General features: G+C 49.1%; 1 protein-coding gene across 1 annotated transcript; it reads left to right on the top strand.

Annotated features, from left to right (window-relative positions):
• The first annotated feature begins 3,137 nt into the window (after positions 1-3,137).
• On the top strand, positions 3,138-11,781 carry PSMB8 (proteasome 20S subunit beta 8). Its single transcript, XM_035107854.2, has 6 exons — positions 3,138-3,320; positions 7,152-7,302; positions 7,454-7,565; positions 9,080-9,209; positions 11,209-11,413; positions 11,545-11,781. Exons 1-6 carry the CDS (start codon positions 3,174-3,176, stop codon positions 11,631-11,633), a joined length of 834 nt encoding a protein of 277 aa, XP_034963745.2. The 5' UTR covers positions 3,138-3,173; the 3' UTR covers positions 11,634-11,781.
• The last annotated feature ends 6,531 nt before the right edge of the window (positions 11,782-18,312 follow it).

Raw genomic sequence — 18,312 nt, 5'->3', positions numbered from 1 at the left:
GCTCTTTTGCTGTTTTTCACTGCATAGCTGTCAACTTTCAGATTTGAAAATAAGGGATCAGCAGCCTCACCTGTCCTGGGGACAGTCTATGGTATATCTAACAATCCAAGATAGTAGTGGGAAAAGGCACTGGAATAAGGGAATTTCCAGCAAAAAAAAGGAAAGTTGACAGCTGTGGCTTAGAATAAGGGAGTTTCCCACAAAAAAGGGAGGGTTGGCAGCTATGTTTCACTGTAAAGAATGGATCTTATTACCCCAGGACAATGAAGAAACCTTTCTATATGGCTGATGTATATCGTATAAACTATGATCATCCTGTTTTTCTCATCTCTCCCACCCCTGGCCCAGCTAGCTTTCACTACTCTGGTACCCTCGGTTGCAACAACCATCAGGCCATCAGTTGCAGTCCAGCATCTTCAGGGCACCAGGTGGTTAAAAGTTATTCCACCGCAACAGGTAATTGGAAGGTTGTCAGCAGATGGGGGCAGTTTGAATCCCCTCACCGGGTGACCTCGGGGCAGTTGCTGCCTCTCTGCCTAACCCTACCTCACAGGATGGTAGGGTTAAGCATCACCTGTTGCTTCAGAAAGGCAAGAATTTGTGCACATGTAAACCCCGACGTGGGTGGCGCTGTGGGTTAAACAACAGAGCCTAGGGCTTGCCAATCAGAAGGTCAGCGGTTCAAATCCCTGCAACGGGGTGAGCTCCCATTGCTCAGTCCCAGCTCCTGCCCACCTAGCACTTCAAAAGCACATCAAAGTGCAAGTAGATAAATAGGTACCACTCTGGCGGGAAGGTAAACGGCGTTTCCGTGTGCTGCTCTGGTTCGCCAGAAGCGACTTTGTCATGCTGGCCACATGACCCGGAAGCTGTACGCCGGCTCCCTCGGCCAGTAAAGCAAGATGAGCGCCACAATTCCAGAGTCGTCCACAACTGGACCTAATCGTCAGGGGCCCCTTTACCTTTAAACCCTGAGGGTCATCTAGTCCAGCCCCCTGCAAGGCAGGAATCTCAATGAAAGCATCCATGACAGATGGCCATCCAACCTCTGTTTAAGAAACCTCCCAGGAAAGCAGAGTCCACCACCTCCTGAGGGAGACCGTTCCACTTTTGAACAGCTCTTACTGTGAGAAAGTTGAGTCAGAATCTCCATTCTGTTAACGTGAAGCCCTTGGTTCGAGTCCTACCTCCAGAGCAGTTAATTGAAGATGGCTGTCCTGTCTCCTCTTGGTCGCCTCTTCCAGTGGAAAAAGAGCCAGTTTACTTCCGGGACTGAGCAAAGGTGAACATCAGCAGGAATGGAAAACTATAGGGCATGAAAAAAATCATTAGGGCTGGGTTAGGGAAGCTGTGGCCCTCCAGATGTTGTTGAACTCCCAACCCCTATCAGAAGCCAGCAGGGCCAATGGTCAAAGAAGATTCTGACCAGAAGAGTCACTGTATTATATGGTGTGCATAAATGTTTCCTGCCCATTCATTACCAAGCTCCAGAGTCTTGCGGCATGACATCAAGGGAAAACCCCAAGGATATAATTAACTTCCAGCTCAGGGAGTGTTTGGCTTGTCCTTTCCAAGGACAGAGAATTTCCCGTCTGGCCTCAAGAGCTACACAACGGGCAGGAATCCACCTAGTGCAGCTGTTCCCAGGACAGAGTTGGCAGAAGTTTTGTTCTTGCACTGCAGTCAAAGGCACAGGAGCCCTGCTTGGAGAAGCAAGTTGGCGATTCTTTGCTAGGAAAGTGGTTCTTTGCAAAGGGGAGTGGGATGTGTGTGCTAAGGGCAGGACTGGGGAAGGGGGCAAGCTATCCAGCGCCTCATTCTGCAGAAACAGCAGGACGGGCCGCTTTTGAAATCAATGAAATAATGCAAAAGTCCAGAATCTAATATGATTGCAATTGCTGCAGAGCTGGGATTTCATGGGGCCTGGAAGGTGGACTTTGTGGGTTGGTCAGGAAGGCAAGGGGGAAGGGCAAGAACAATGGCGATCTGTTGCTTCTCTTTTTCCTCTCTCGCGTCGATCTAAGAGGCGGGAAGCGGCCCGTGTGGTTTCCTCTCCTCCCGCCCCTCCTAGTACAGCGCCTGGCACTCCGCCGAGCTGATCATCCTAGCGGTGCCCCGCCGAACCAATGGATGAAAAAGGCATGGGACGCGTCATCGGTTGCTGGGTAAATTCGGTCACGCAAGGTTGGAACCGTCGGGCATTCCACCTGCTGGCGGCCGCGGCGCGTGTAGCCAGCGCCACCTAGCGGTTGAAAGGAGCAGGTTGCTTGCATGGGTTGCTCGCTTTTGAATCGATTTGTAGCTGTTATTGAAAGTGTTTCACGAATTCTGTGCTAGAGAGTGCCCCCATCAGGCTGCAACCCTGAGCATAATAAAGGCTAGGGAGTTTTTATCATCCCGCGGAGCTCTTGATGAGGATCAGGTTAAAAAGAAGCCGCTCTTCATTTTACTGTGATTGAAGCTGCATGCTGGAGATTTTTATATTTTTTTATTTTTTAAAAAACCAGGATGGCCTGTTGAAGTCAAGTCTGCTCCCAACCCAGTGACTGGTGTTGTGCCATAATCCAGAGCGGACCCTCTTGCAGGGCTTTCAACCTTCAGCTTCACGAATTCTGCCGTCGTGGGAGATGGAGGGAAAACCTTCCCTGTCCACTTTCTCCACGTGATCTTGTTCACGTGTGTATACACACTGTGAGCTACGTTTTCGCCAAAGCAAAGCTCGCAAAACACCGTTTCCAAACAAAACAAGCAATCAAAACCAGAGCTGGGACGCTATGAGCCTGGAGCTAGCCAAAGGGTCATGGCAAAAATTTACAGAACCGGACATCGTGAAAACCTATCCATTCATCCCTGCAGGGATGGGAGGGGATTTTCTCTTCCCCCCCCCAGCTGCCCCACTTCATTCCCCAGATTCTCCCGCCCCCTCCAACAAAGAGGGTGGAACTGGGGTCAGTTTGGATAGGGTCCCCTCGGTGCGCGCCTCTCCCCAAGCGTGCGCCCTGCTCCTTCCCCGGCAGCCTCCTCGAGCGCGCCCTTGACCTTCCCCGACGTGGCGCACGGAGAAGAGGCAGAGAAGGAGGAGAGGAGAGGCGGGGGGGGGGGAGGCAGGAAGGACACGGGTCGTGCGCTGTCGCTTTCGCTTTCACTGAGAAGAAAGAGGCGAGGCGGCGGCGATGGCGCTCCTCGACATTTGCAGACTGGAGCGCGGCGCTTGGGACTGGAACCCGCTCGGAGGAGCCGCCACCCCAAGGCCGGGGGCAGCCGGGCATTACGCCTTTGGGGTGGAGAAGCCCCAGATCGCCGTGCCCCCCGGGAGGCAGGTGAGGCCGAAGCGGGAGGCGGGGAGAGGGGCGAAGAAGAGGCGGGAGGGCCACTGCGGTTCGGCGCAGCAGTCCGGTGACTGAAGGGGGAACCATGGGGGATAGTCTCTGAGCGCGTGCAGAGTGCCTTTCCAACGCCAGCGAGTGATCCCTGTCCGCCGCCTTCTGCTGGGCGGTGACAGTTTGGGGCCCCGCCCCCATCTGGCTGGGTTTCCCCAGCCACTCTGGGCAGCTTCCAACAAAATATTTAAAATAAAATAAAACATCAAACATTAAAAACTTCCCTAAACGGGGCTCCCTCCCCAGCCCTCTGTCATTTGTTCTCTCAACCTAGAGGCTGCTGTGGTTTTGTATTTGTTCAGTACTGTTGTAGCATCTGTCTCTGGGCCCATGTGCGCCTCACTGAACTTTCTCCTTGCTTGATTTGTGCTAAATTTCAAGAAAGCGCTGGTGGGATTACAGCTCTTTAAAAGCAGCAACCCTAAAACAACTCCAAGCTGATGAAATCGGGTTTAACCTGCATATCAGAAGTGCATTCCTTCCAGTGTAACCAGCTGGGTCTAGCAAGGAAGGGTGGGGGGTCCCCCTTTCCTTTGGAAAGATGGGCTGTCCCTTTGGCTAGTGGCATAGATAGAGCCCCATTTCCCATTGTTATGTGAAAATTCAGAAGACCCAAAAGGAGTTGGATAGGGAGTTTCTGTTACTGCGTCCTGCAATGCCTGGCTTTCTTTTACAGGTATATCTTACTTATGATAAGACTTCGCTGTAATTCTGGGGATTTATTTTACGATTTGCGACCTTGTCTTTTGCAAAGTTAACTACGTTTAAAACGCCTGCCTGCCGAGAAGGACGCTGCCCTTGGGCATGTGCAGAATGCTGCTCACCGGGCTCCACCAGCACTTGAAAGATCTGTGAGGGAGGTTGACATGTGTCACTTCGAAACGGGATGGGGTGCCTAGCCAGGCCCCCCACAGCAAGTGCCGCAATGACTTGGGGCAGAAGCCGGGAGGTGGGTGGCGGCGCCAAATTTTGGCATCGCACAGGACACCGCTCAAATTTGAGAAGCCCAAATCCATCACTGGCAGCTTGATACCAGTTTGTTTTGTTTTTTAAATGTTTTTTGTTTGATTATACAACTCCATTCACAATTATAATCACATATGGTAAAAATAACACAAGATTCTTCCGAATCTCAGGACTTCCCCCTCCCCTCCGTGAGTTCTTTAAGTAACTGCATATAATAAGTCCATCTAATTTACAATCTTCCATTATATCCAACATCTATGCATCATTGCGTTGGGATGTGGGTGATGCTGTGGGTTAAACAACAGAGCCTAGGGCTTGCCGATCAGGAAGGTTGGCGGTTCGAATCGCCGCGACAGGGTGAGCTCCCGTTGCTCAGTCCCAGCTCCTGCCCACCTAGCAGTTCGAAAGCACGAAGTGCAAGTAGATAAATAGGTACCGCTCTGGCGGGATGGTAAACAGCGTTTTCGTGCGCTGCTCTGGTTCAACAGAAGTTGCTTAGTCATGCTGGCCACATGACCTGGAAGCTGTACGGCAGCTCCCTCGGCCAGTAAAGCGAGATGAGCGCCGCAACCCCAGAGTCGGTCACGACTGGACCTAATGGACAGGGGTCCCTTTACCTTTACCTTTATGCATCATTGCAAGAGTTAGTTGTTGTTGTTGTTTAGTCGTTTAGTCGTGTCCGACTCTTCGTGACCCCATGGACCATAGCACGCCAGGCACTCCTGTCTTGCACTGCCTCCCGCAGTTTGGTCAAACTCATGTTCGTAGCTTCGAGAACACTGTCCAACCATCTCGTCCTCTGTCGTCCTCTTCTCCTAGTGCCCTCCATCTTTCCCAACATCAAGGTCTTTTCCAAGGATTCTTCTCTTCTCATGAGGTGGCCAAAGTATTGGAGCCTCAGCTTCAGGATCTGTCCTTCCAGTGAGCACTCAGGGCTGATTTCCTTCAGAATGGATAGGTTTGATCTTCTTGCAGTCCATGGGACTCTCAAGAGTCTCCTCCAGCACCATAATTCAAAAGCATCAATTCTTCGGCGATCAGCCTTCTTGATGGTCCAGCTCTCACTTCCATACATCACTACTGGGAAAACCATAGCTTTAACTATACGGACCTTTGTCGGCAAGGTGATGTCTCTGCTTTTTAAGATGCAGTCTAGGTTTGTCATTGCTTTTCTCCCAAGAAGCAGGCGGCTTTTAATTTCGTGACTGCTGTCACCATCTGCAGTGATCAAGGAGCCCAAGAAAGTAAAATCTCTCACTGCCTCCATTTCTTCCCCTTCTATTTGCCAGGAGGTGATGGGACCAGTGGCCATGATCTTGGTTTTTTTGATGTTGAGCTTCAGACCATATTTTGCGCTCTCCTCTTTCACCCTCATTAAAAGGTTCTTTAATTCCTCCTCACTTTCTGCCATCAAGGTTGTGTCATCTGCATATCTGAGGTTGTTGATATTTCTTCCGGCAATCTTAATTCCGGCTTGGGATTCATCTAGTCCAGCCTTTCGCATGATGAATTCTGCATATAAGTTAAATAAGCAGGGAGACAATATACAACCTTGTCGTACTCCTTTCCCAATTTTGAACCAATCAGTTGTTCCATATCCAGTTCTAACTGTAGCTTCTTGTCCCACATAGAGATTTCTCAGGAGACAGATAAGGTGATCAGGCACTCCCATTTCTTTAAGAACTTGCCAAAGTTTGCTGTGGTCGACACAGTCAAAGGCTTTTGCATAGTCAATGAAGCAGAAGTAGACGTTTTTCTGGAACTCTCTAGCTTTCTCCATAATCCAGCGCATGTTTGCTATTTGGTCTCTGGTTCCTCTGCCCCTTCGAAATCCAGCTTGCACGTCTGGGAGTTCTCGGTCCACATACTGCCTAAGCCTGCCTTGTAGAATTTTAAGCATAACCTTGCTAGCGTGTGAAATGAGCGCAATTGTGCGGTAGTTGGAGCATTCTTTGGCACTCCCCTTCGTTGACTATGAGGGCCACTCCATTTCTTTTACGGGATTCTTGCCCACAGTAGTAGATATGATAGTCACCCGAACTGAATTCACCTATTCCCTTCCATTTTAGTTCACTGATGCCCAGGATGTCAATATTTATTCTTGCCATCTCATTTTTGACCACATCCAGCTTACCTCTATCCATGGTTCTTACATTCCAGGTTCCTATGCAATATTTTTCTTTACAGCATCGGACTTTCCTTTCGCTTCCAGGCATATCCGCAACTGAGCGTCCTCTCGGCTTTGGCCCAACCGCTTCATCAGCTCTGAATCTACTTGTACTTGTCCTCCGCTCTTCCTCAGTAGCATGTTGGACGCCTTCCGACCTGAGGGGCTCATCTTCCAGCGTCATAACTTTTATATGCCTGTTGTCTTTGTCCATAGAGTTTTCTTGGCAGGGATACTGGAGTGGCTTGCCAGTTCCTTCTCCAGGTGGATCACGTTTGGTCAAAACATAACTTCTCTAAGTTATTTAAGCCCCTTCGCCACGACAAGGCAGTGATCCATGAAGGGGAAGAGTTAGTTAAAACCTGCCAAAGAGTTCGTGTTGACAGTGGTCTTTCAAATATACTGTAAATTTGGCCCATTCTTCATTGAAGCTCAGCTTGATACCAGTTTGAGTGGGGGGGGGGGGCGTGTTGTGGCCGTCCTCCTGAAAGGAAAGGAAGCACCCAAACATCGCGATAATTTATTGTTGCTGTGTATTGCAAAAGAAAAGTCTCAAAAGTAGCTTCGGACGGCAGATAAAAGAGATTTCTTAGCATTAAGCATTTCTATATGCCATTGCTTCCTCTCTCCCCCGTCAGCCTTCTGAGTTCCTGCAGGTCCACTGCGAGGGCAGTGGCAGCACCGGGCAGCGGATTGAGCTGGCGCATGGCACCACCACAATGGCCTTCACTTTCCAGCATGGCGTCATCGTCGCCACCGATTCCCGGGCATCGGCTGGCAGCTATATCAGTGAGTAACCACAGGGACATAGAGAGTTGAAATGGCACCACAGATTAAATGGAGGAGGAGGCCTGGCTGACCTAGGCCTAGACTGGGGGGGGGGCAGAGGCTCCCCACTGCTGGCTTGAACCCCCCCCCCAAACGACTCTCTTCCCCATAGGTGAAAAGGTGGTCAACAAAGTCATTGAGATCAACCCTTACTTGTTGGGCACCATGTCTGGGTGTGCTGCAGATTGCCAGTACTGGGAGCGACTCCTGGCCAAACACTGCAGGTAGGTAGGTACCTAGAATCATAGATTTGTAGAGTTGGAAGGGACCCAAGGGGTCATCTAGTCCAACCCCCTGTGATGCAGGAATGTCAGCTAAAGCATCCAAGACAGGTAGCCATCCAACCTCTGCTGGGTTGCTCAGTAAACCTCTGTCTTCTGCCGGTATTTTCCCCATCTCGCAAATACAGGTAAAACTCGGAAATTTAGAATATCGTCAAAAATGCATTTATTTCAGTAACGCAACTTAAAAGGCGAAACCAATATACGAGATAGATGCATGACATGCAAAGCAAGATATGTCAAGCCTTTATTTGTTGTGATTGTAATTATTTGTTGTTAGGCGGGTCAATTATAAATGGAATGTAATTAATGAAATGTAATAGTGATGTTTATTTTTGTATTATTGCAACTATTTGTTTTATTACTGTGGAATTTCCAAAAGAAAGCATTTGTAAAAAGTAAAAGAAAAATAATAAATAATAAGTTGCATTACTGAAATAAATGCACTTTTCGACGATATTCTAATTTTCCGAGTTTCACCTGTATGCAGGGCAGGGCTGGGCAATGAAAAAAAATGAATTATTGAGTGTGTGCTCGTATAAAGGCAGCCGGGCTGACCCATAAGAAAACTCCAATATCCATTCTAAGGTAATGCCTTTTATTAGGCCAACCAAAATGGCACAAAACAGTTGTGCAGGTTTGAGAGTTCTGCAGAATTCTTCACCAGGCCCTAGTCTGATGAAGAGTTCGGGAGATCCCGAAAGCTGGTACGCTTATATTGTGAATATTTTGACCCCCCCCCCCGGGTCTTCTTGAAATGGTAGCTCAGCAGGTCACAGCAAAAGATTACCGGGCCATACCTCCTCTCGATGGATTATAATTTGAGCTCAGCCTGGGTCTGGTTGAATAGACAGAAGATTCCAGAAGGATAGTGAAGCCCCGACATGGGAGCTCAGCCGCCACAGTTTTACTTGGGAGGCCTCAAGATTGGCCGTTGGCCCACCTGAAAACTGCGGAGGCAATGGAGTTATGAAAAAGAAGAGGAGAAAGCAACTCTCCCTTTCGTTCTCCTCCTACCCCTCTGTACCTCTCCCCTTCCTTCCTTCCTTCCTTCCTTCCACAATTCAAAGTGTTGGTGCTGACCTTTAAAACGGCCTCGGCGCCGTATACCTGAAGGCGTGTCTCCACCCCCATTGTTCAGCCCGGACACTGAGGTCCAGCTCCGAGGGCCTTCTGGCAGTTCCCTCCCTGTGAGAAATGAAGCTACAGGGAACCAGGCAGAGGGCCTTCTCGGTTGTGGCGGCCATCCTGTGGAACGCCCTCCCGTCAGATGTCAAGGAAATAAACAACTATATGACTTTTAGAAGACATCTGAAGGCAGCCCTGTTTAGGGAAGCTTTTAATGTTCGATGTTTAATTGTGTTTTTGTTGGGAGCCGCCCAGAGTGGCTGGGGAAACCCGGCTAGATGGGTGGAGTATAAATTTATTATTATTATTATTATTATTTCTTCCGGCAGATTGTACTACTTACGCAACAAGGAGCGAATCAGCACCTCGGCTGCTTCCAAACTGCTGGCCAACATGCTTGTTGAGTACAGGGGGATGGGGCTGTCTGTGGGGAGCATGCTGTGTGGCTGGGACAAGAAGGTACCAGCAACGTGACCATGGGGGGGCAATTGGGGGAGGCAGAATGGGGGGGATCTCTCAGGAAAATGGGAGCACAGTGAGGGGTGAGTCAAAGGGGTGAGTCAAAGGAGGGGCTGCTGGATGTTCTGATGAGAGAGGAAGTCTGGGTGGAAGAGGGATTCTAGGATTCCTCCTCATTCATTGCCAGCCAAGTCCTGCCTAAATACACACTGCACATTTAAAGCCAGCAGACCCAACCCCCGAATCCTGGGAACTGTAGTTTGCAAAGGTTCTGGGAATCGTAGTTTATTTATTGGTTTAATTTGTATTCCGCCCTTCATCTGAACATCTTCTTCTTTGGCGATCCCTCGTAGCCGAGTAAGATTGTCTTCCATGAACACAGTCTTAACAGTAAGTCTGTATGTGACTCTGGAGGCCAGTTCTGGATCCACACGTCCTTCCACAGTGGGGACATAGGATTCTGGATAGGAGTTGATCATGGTGAGGGTTTGCCAAGCATGCCTTCCTCTTAGCACATTTCTTCCTTGCGTCCTGAGTTAGAGTGTCTTCAAAACCCATAGTTACAGGTAGGTAGCCGTGTTGGTCTGACGTAGTCGAAACAAACAAACAAAAAAATTCCTTTCAGTAGCACCTTAGAGACCAACTAAGTTTGTCATAGGTATGTGCTTTCGTGTGCATACACACTTCTTCAGATGCACACGAAAGCTCATACCTATGACAAACTTAATTGGTCTCTAAGGTGCTACTGGAAGGATTTTTTTAAAACCCATGACACCTTTGGTAAAGGCTGTTCTCCAACTGGAGCACTCACAGGCCGGTGTTTCCCAGTTGTCAGTGTTTATCCTACATTTTTAAAGATTTGCCTTGAGAGAGTCTTTAAACCTCTTTTGTTGACCACCAGCATTACGCTTTCCATTTTTAAGTTCGGAATAGAGTAGTTGCTTTCGAAGATGATCATTAGGCATCCGCAAAACATGGCCAGTCCAACGAAGTTGGATGATGTTGAAGAGAATTGCTTACCGGTAGACACTGATGATCCTTGATTGTTCCAGTACACTGGCATTAGTTCACCTGTCTTCCCCGGTGACGTGTAAAATGTATTTCGCCCTCCATCTGAACATCACTGGGCAGTTCACAACATAAAAATACCAAATGCGACCACAAAGCATATAATAAAAGCCAGAACAAACCCGCCGTCCCACAAACATATTTAAAAGGCCATAGAATCAGCCAAAGGCCTGGTTATAGAGGAACGTTTCCGCCTAGTGCCTGAAGACATGTAATGAAGGTGCCAGGCGAGCCTCCCTGGGGAGAGCATTCCACAAGCAGGGAGCCACTGCAGAGAAGGCCCTGTTCTTGTGTTGCCGCCCTCCAGACCTCTCCATGAGGAGGCACAAAAAGGTTTCTGATTATCTGTTCTGTGGGGGTCAGTAAACTAATGTTCCCAGGATTCTTTTGGGGAGGAGGTTTTGCTTTGAATCTATGGTGTATACGTAGCTGATAAATATTTATTTATCATACCGCCGGGAACTCACCCAGGGCACATTTTCAAGAGAGGTTTAGTGCAGGGGGTTCACAGGTTCATTTCGAGAGTTAGCTGCTGGCGGGGGGAGTCTTCTTCTAGCTTTGCACAGCTCACTGCCACGTGGTGACCCCCAAGGAGGAACTGAGCTGTGTGGGAAATTGATGCATCTCCTGACTTTCATAAGCCACTAGTCAGCCTTTGTAAGCCTGTTTTCTTAATGCGATGAATGAGAGGGGGAGCAATGACGACTGATGAGAAAGCTGGAAAGAAGAGTGTGGCTCTTGGGGGGCACAAGGGAAGTGCTGCCAGAATGAGTGCCTGAGGAAGAGAAACAACTTTGTGATTTCGAGGAGTGGGGTGGGAATGAGCGGGTGGGGAGTGGGTGCGAGATCAGCTAGGCAGGGGACTTGGGTGGAAGTGGCCGGGGTCAGAGGCGAAAGAGGCCAGACCTGCGGGTTCTTCCTCTTTTTCTAGGGTCCTGGACTTTACTACATAGACGATAACGGGGTACGCCTTGGTGGTCCCATCTTTTCCACGGGAAGTGGGAATTGCTATGCCTATGGGATCCTGGACAGCGGCTATCGCCCAGATCTCAGCGTGGAGGAGGCCTACGAACTCGGCAGGAAGGCCATCTCGTACGCCACCCACCGCGATGCCTACTCAGGCGGTGTGGTGAACAGTAAGTGCTCCCCCCACCGTTGTTCTGCAGCCATTTCCCCACCCCAGCCCCATATCCCCCTCGTTCGGTGAGAGCCTGCTTTACTTTTGCACATGCTCACCGGTGTGGTACCGCTCTGTTGCCCCACGCAGTGTATCACATGAAGGAAGACGGCTGGATCCGGGTCGGGCGCACAGATGTCAGCGATCTGCTCCACCAGTACGCTGAAGCCAAGAAGTGAGCGGCCGGGAACCACGAGGAACTCCGGATAGGCTTCAAGACTCAGGGGCGAAGGGCAGAAAGGGACAGAGCTACATTTATGACGGGGCAGCAATAAAGTATTTTAATTGATAAAGTCTTTGATTCGGTGCTGGTGTTTTAAAGAAGATTTTAACTGGTCTGAAGAAGCATAATGGATACACATATTGGGAGGTCTTGGACTGAACATTTGGGAATTATTGAGTTCAAGTTAAGCTTTTCCATGACAGCTTCGTTGAATAGATTTAGATGAGTAGGATAGGATAGTTTATTTATTAATCATTCTCCCTCTTTTTCTCACTTGTGTGAGAATGCAAATACTGTACCTCTTTCAGCAGAGTAAAATCACCATCTGTTTGCCGTTTATCTTTAGGAGCTTTTTGGGAAATAATAATAATAATAGTAATAATAGTAATAATAATAATAGTAATAATAATAATAATAATAATAATAATAATAATAATAATAATAATAATTTATTTTTACCCCGCCCACATCTGGCTGAGTTTCCCCAACCACTCTGGGTGGCTCCCAATCGAGTGTTAAAACAATACAGCATTAAATATTAAAAACTTCCCTAAACAGGGCTGCCTTCAGATGTCTTTTAAAAATAGGATAGCTGCTTATTTCCTTGACCTCTGATGGGAGGGCGTTCCACAGGGTGGGTGCCACTACCAAGAAGGCCCTCTGCCTGGTTCCCTGTAACCTCACTTCTCGCAATGAAGGAACCGTCAGAAGGCCCTCGGCGCTGGATCTCAGTGTCCGGGCTGAATGATGGGGGTGGAGACGCTCCTTCAGGTATACTGGGCTGAGGCCATTTAGGGCTTTAATGGTCAGTTCCAACACTTTGAATTGTGCTCGGAAACGTACTGGGAGCCAATGTAGATCTCTCAGGACCGGTGTTATGTGGTCCTGGCAGCCACTCTCAGTCACCAGTCTAGCTGCCGCATTCTGGATTAGTTGTAGTTTCCGGGTCACCTTCAAAGGTAGCCCCATGTAGAGCACATTGCAGTAGTCCAAGCGGAAGATAACCAGAGCATGCACCACTCTGGTGAGACAGTCTGCAGGCAGGTAGGGTCTCAGCCTGCGTACCAGATGGAGCTGATAGACAGCTGCCCTGGACACAGAATTGACCTGCGCCTCCATGGACAGCTGTGAGTCCAAAATGACTCCCAGTCTGTGCACCTGGTCCTTCAGGGGCACAGTTACCCCATTCAAGACCAGGGAGTCCTCCACACCTGCCCGCCTCCTGTCCCCCCAAAACTGTGCTTCTGTCTTGTCAGGATTCAACCTCAATCTGTTAGCCACCAGCCATCCTCCAACCGCCTCCAGACACTCACACAGGACATTCACTGCCTTCACTGGTTCTGATTTAAAAGAGAGGTAGAGCTGGGTGTCATCTGCATACTGATCTTCTAGACCAACTATGATATCCAAGGATCCTTAGGCAGACTTGGATTCCTTTTCTCCCTTCTATGTTTCACTCTTAAAGAAGAAATCACACACAGACTGATTAAGCAAGCAAGAAAACACGAGTTTACTCACATTAAAAGCCTTGCCAGGATTCAACAAATGCAGTGATGAAAATCAGGCAGGCAATAATCCTTAAATGTTACAAAAGTCTGCAGTCCAGTTCAAAATGGAGTGTCCTTGACTGTCCTTGACTCTTGCTGCCACATTTGTCACCCTCTCTTGCCACACCAGGGTGGCTTGCTGCCACGTCCTTTGCCGAACCGTGGTTCTAAACAGAGAGCTGTTTAAAGAGGAGCGAAGGAAGCCAATCTTGCCTGCACTGACTGGCAAGGATCCCTAGGTGTTTCTGAGAGGGAGACTCTCCCAGTCCTACCTGGAATCGCTGGGGGTGGAGCAGGGGCGTACCCATTTTTTGCTTCTGGGGGGGCAGCTGCCCCTCCCTGCCCCTCGCTGGGTACGCCCATGGGATGGAGCCTGGGGCCTTCTGCATGAAAAGCAGATGTTCTGATGCTGAACCACAGCCCCTCCAAAGGCTTTCTCCAGAGTCAAACCACAACAGTTGTTCTTAGCCCTTCACGTCCTCATGGTTTGGATCTGCACCCACGTAGGTGTCTGTGGCATTGCAGTTCCAGGAACCTCAACTGCTCTCCAACACCCTTTAAAGAAGCAGCTGTGCTCATCAAGCTATTGAGAAGATCTGGGAGGTGTTTTCTGCCTCTCTCGGTCCTGCACAGCCAAACAGCGAAGCACAGCCGTTTCTGAGATGCCGGCGATGCCACACCCTCCCCAGTTTAGGTTTGCTGTGGGGACTTCAGGGTCTGGAACTTCTTCCTCATCTCATTGCCTTCCACATAAAGTGTATGCAGCGGGTTCATGTAGATCAATCCTGATATGGGGAGGGGGGTGTCCCACGCCTGTCACTCATTCCTCGTTCTGCCTTCTCCAGTCCACGTAGCTCAGCACTGTCCACACCAGGGACTAGGAATATAATAATAATAATAATAATAATAATATAAAAGAAATTATTATTATTATTAAATAAATAATATTTGTTTAAATATTTAGGACACAGTGCACATGGCGCCGTGGTCTAAACCGCAGAGCCCGATCGGAAGGTCGGTGGTTCAAATCCCCGCAACGGGGTGAGCCCCGTCGCTCGGTCCCAGCTCCTGCCCACCTAGCAGTTCGAAAGCAAGGCAAAGTGCAAGTAGATAAATAGGTACTGCTCCGTCGGGAAGGTAAACGGCGTTTCCTTGCGCTGCTCTGGTTCACCAGAAGTGGCTTAGTCATGCTGGCCACATGACCCAGAAGCTGTTTCCGGGCGGGAGTTGATCATGGTGTAGATTTGCCAAGCGTGCTTTCCTCCTAGCATGTTAAGGCATCTTAAGGCAGCCGTGTTTAGGGAAGCTTTTAATGTTTGATGAATTTCTGTATTTTAATGTTTTGTTGGAAGCCGCCCAGAGTGGCCGGGAGAACCCGGCCAAATGGGCGGGGTATAATAAATAAATAAATAAATTTTGAAAATTATTATTATTATTATTATTATTATTATTATTATTATTATTATTTCTCCCTTGCATCCTGAGTTCGAGTGTCTTCAAAGCCTATGACACCTTTGGTAAAGGCTGTTCTCCAACTGGAGCGCTCGCAAGCCAGTGTTTCCCAGTTGTTGGTGTTTATCCTACATTTTTAAAGATTTGCCTTGAAAGAGTCTTTAAACCACTTTTGTTGACCACCAGCATTACACTTTCCATTTTTAAGTTCAGAATAGAGTAGTTGCTTTGGAAGACGACCATCAGGCATCCACACAACATGAACAGTCCAACGAAGTTGATGTTGAAGAATCAATGCTTCAACACTGGCCTATAGAGCGAGATGAGTGCACAACCCCAGAGTCGTCCGCGACTGGACCAAACAGTCAGGGATACCTTTACTTTTACCTAATTTATTTATACCCCACCCATCTGGCTGGGTTTCCCCAGACACTGGGTGGCTCCCAACAGAATATTAAAAACACGATAAAACATCAAACATTACAAACTTCCCTAAACAGGGCTGCCTTCAGATGTCCTCTAAAAGTCTGGTAGTTGTTTTTTCTATTTGACATCTGGTGGGAGGGCGTTCCACAGGGCGGGTGCCACCACCGAGAAGGCCCTCTGCCTGGTTCCCTGTAGCTTTGCTTCTCGCAGTGAGGGAACTGCCAGAAGGCCCTCGGAGCTGAACCTCAGTGTCTGGTCTGAATGATGAGGGTGGATATGCTCCTTCAGGTATACTGGGCCAAGGACGTTTAGGGCTTTCAAGGTCAGCACCAACACTTTTAATTGTGCTCGGAAACGTACTGGGAGCCAATATAGGTATTTTAAGACCAGTGTTATATGTTCTCGACGGCCACTCCCAGTCACCAGTGTAGCTGCCGTATTCTGGATTAGTTAGTCACCTTCAAAGGTAGCCCCACGTAGAGCACATTGCAGTAGTCCAAGCAGGAAACATGCCCCACTCTGGCGAGACAGTTTGCAGACAGTCTCAGCCTGTGTACTTGATGGAGCTGTTAGACAGCTTCCCTGGACGCAGAACTGACCTGTGCCTTCAATCCTCTGTTATACGCCCTCTCGCTGTCCGTCATGTGTGATTTAGCTGAGGTTCCTCCATCACAGGAGGTTGGACTAGATGACTCCTGGGGTCCCTTCCAATGCTACAATTCTATGTTTCCATATGCTCCCAACATTTTCCCAATGAAAACAGGGACATCTTATTACATAATGATGATAGTGATTTTATTATTTACTAGTGTATTTCAGCCCGTTCAATAACGGGCGCTAGAAGATATGTGAGAGGAGCAGCGGGGCTGCGGCTTTCCCTCTCTCTCTCTCTAGAAAGAAATGCTTTTAATGATAAGACATAATGTTTAACTTGTGTACTAAGGGCAGCGGAGGTGCAGCCTTAGAACAGTTTGGACAGGAGGGTTCAGTGACCGCAGTTAGACGATTACATTAGCAATGCCTGATCACTTAATTCAGAATATATGGATAGAATAATCATAGAGCTGGGAGGGACTCCCAGGGTCATCTAGTCCAACCCCCTGCAATGCAGGATTCTTTTTGGCCAACGTGGGGCTCGAATCCTTGACTCCCTGAGATTAATGAGTCTCATGCTTTAGTGAACTGATGGTGCACAGGGGAAGAATACGAATACTTCAGATGGCACTGCCTAGAAAACACCAATTCTCACATTCTAGGAGAAGAGAGTCGGCGCCCTGCCCTCGCCCGGGAGTGCTGCTATCACCGATGCACCTGTGACTAAGCCCAAAAGCGCAGATATATCGTGTGGGACCCTCCCCCGGAAGACACAATATGAAATATTGGCGGGGGGGGGATGAGGGAAAGAGGGGGGCCAGCTGCGTCCCCCTTCTTGACGGGGCAGCGTCACTCTCCACGATCAAGTGAAAGGCTGTGTGACAGGGAGGAAACGACACCCTTTCATCCTCCCCACCCACCCCGTGAAAGCCAAGAAAGAAAGAAAAAGTTTCAGGAAGATCCAGCCTTTTCCTGTCCCTATAAAGTTGTCTCATCATCTGCCCAATAAAAGACCTAAGTGCCATAACAGGATCAGGGGCCAACCTGGCAGGACACTGGGGGAAGAAGGTGAAAGGCTGTAGCAAGTAAACAGGGCTGGTGAAGAAATCTCAGCCTTTTACCAGGGGACGCTGTGGCTTTAAACCATTCCAAGAAGGGTTTCCTCAAACGTCCCCTCCCTGCTCGGTTGCCTCGCTCACCCGTGCTCCGGTGTCTGATTAAATGAGAAGGAAGTGTGGAAGTGAAGCTCTCCCTTTAAGAGGCAGCCTGCAATGACAATTTCAACAATTCGTGGTTGCAGGCTGCCTCTTAAAGGGAGAGCTTCGCAGCCTCCACTCCCAAACTTCCTTCTCGTTTAATCAGACCCCAGAGTGCAGGGGGGGGGGGGGGAGAGGAAGAAAGAAGGACAGGGCGGGGGAGGTTCAAGGAGGTGAGAAAGCGAGCGAGGCAACGGAGAAGGGAGTGGAAATTACAATGGCAATTTCAACATTGCAGGATGGCATTCCACAGCTCTCACTCTTCCCCTCTTGTTCACATCGGCAGACTGAGGATGCCGGCGCTAGAACATCCCGGGGTTGCCGGCTCTGTCGGGTGGGGGGGAGGGAGAAGCAATCCGATCCTCTGCTTCTCCCTGCCCCCACCTGACAGAGCCAAATGCCGGCTCTGTCGGGTGGAGGGAGGGAGAAGCAATCCTATAGGGACAGCGGGGTTTACTGCTGTGTAAGCGGACAGAGAATTGTACTGCTGGCAAAAGACGTGCTTCTTCTCTCCCGCCCGCTCCTTCAAGGCGCCCCTTGGAAGGAACTTCCTCGCTTGGAGCAGCAGTTGGCGGCCGCAGGGAAACGGTAGGTGGGGGGGGGAGAGCGCGCGTGTGTGCGCGTTCTGTCTCTCCGTCCAATCCCTGTGTCTCTGGGGTACATGCGCAGTACCCCAGGGACACACGGGACACAGGGACTGGACGCAGGGACACTTGCATATTATTATATAGGATACCCCACCCATCTGACTGGGTTGCCCCAGCCACTCTGGGCATCTTAACGCCATATAAAAAAATAACAAAACATTACATTACAAAACGTCTCTATACAGGGCTGCCTTCAGATGTCTTCTAAAGGCTTATCTCCTTGGCTCCGGGGTCAGATAACTCTGTACCCTCTGACATTTCTCTGATGAAAATAGGGGCGTCCTAAGGAAAAGGACTAGGATCTAGGATCAAATCAGAAACTGGAGCGGCTTCTGTAAATCCGGGACTGTCCATTGTGGCTGATAAAATCTAGCAGGGAGTTGATAGAGGTACATGATATGTATGAGACTCGTTTATAATTATTATATTTTGGGAATGATTCCTGTTCTTCTGTAGCTCCATAGTTTTAGACTTCCTGGATGCCCCACACTCGTATTACAAAGTATCTGCGTCCTGTGCTATAAATCAAGCACTGTTGCGAGTTGTTCTCCAATGTATTTCGTATCAAAAATAAAATAAAAATGGTAGCGGCGCGAGCAAACGTTTTTTCTGAAAATGTGAGCCGGGGAGGGGGGGAGTTTGAGAACCGCTTTTGATAGAGTTTTTTAAAGCAAAGAGCGCGGGCTCCCTCTGGTGGCCGAAGCGGGGAATGC

The sequence above is a fragment of the Zootoca vivipara genome, chromosome 2 (assembly GCF_963506605.1).
Source record: "Zootoca vivipara chromosome 2, rZooViv1.1, whole genome shotgun sequence".
Lineage (NCBI taxonomy): Eukaryota > Metazoa > Chordata > Lepidosauria > Squamata > Lacertidae > Zootoca > Zootoca vivipara.
Note: the sequence above shows the minus strand (reverse complement) of the source record. Positions and strands in the feature narration are given on the sequence as shown.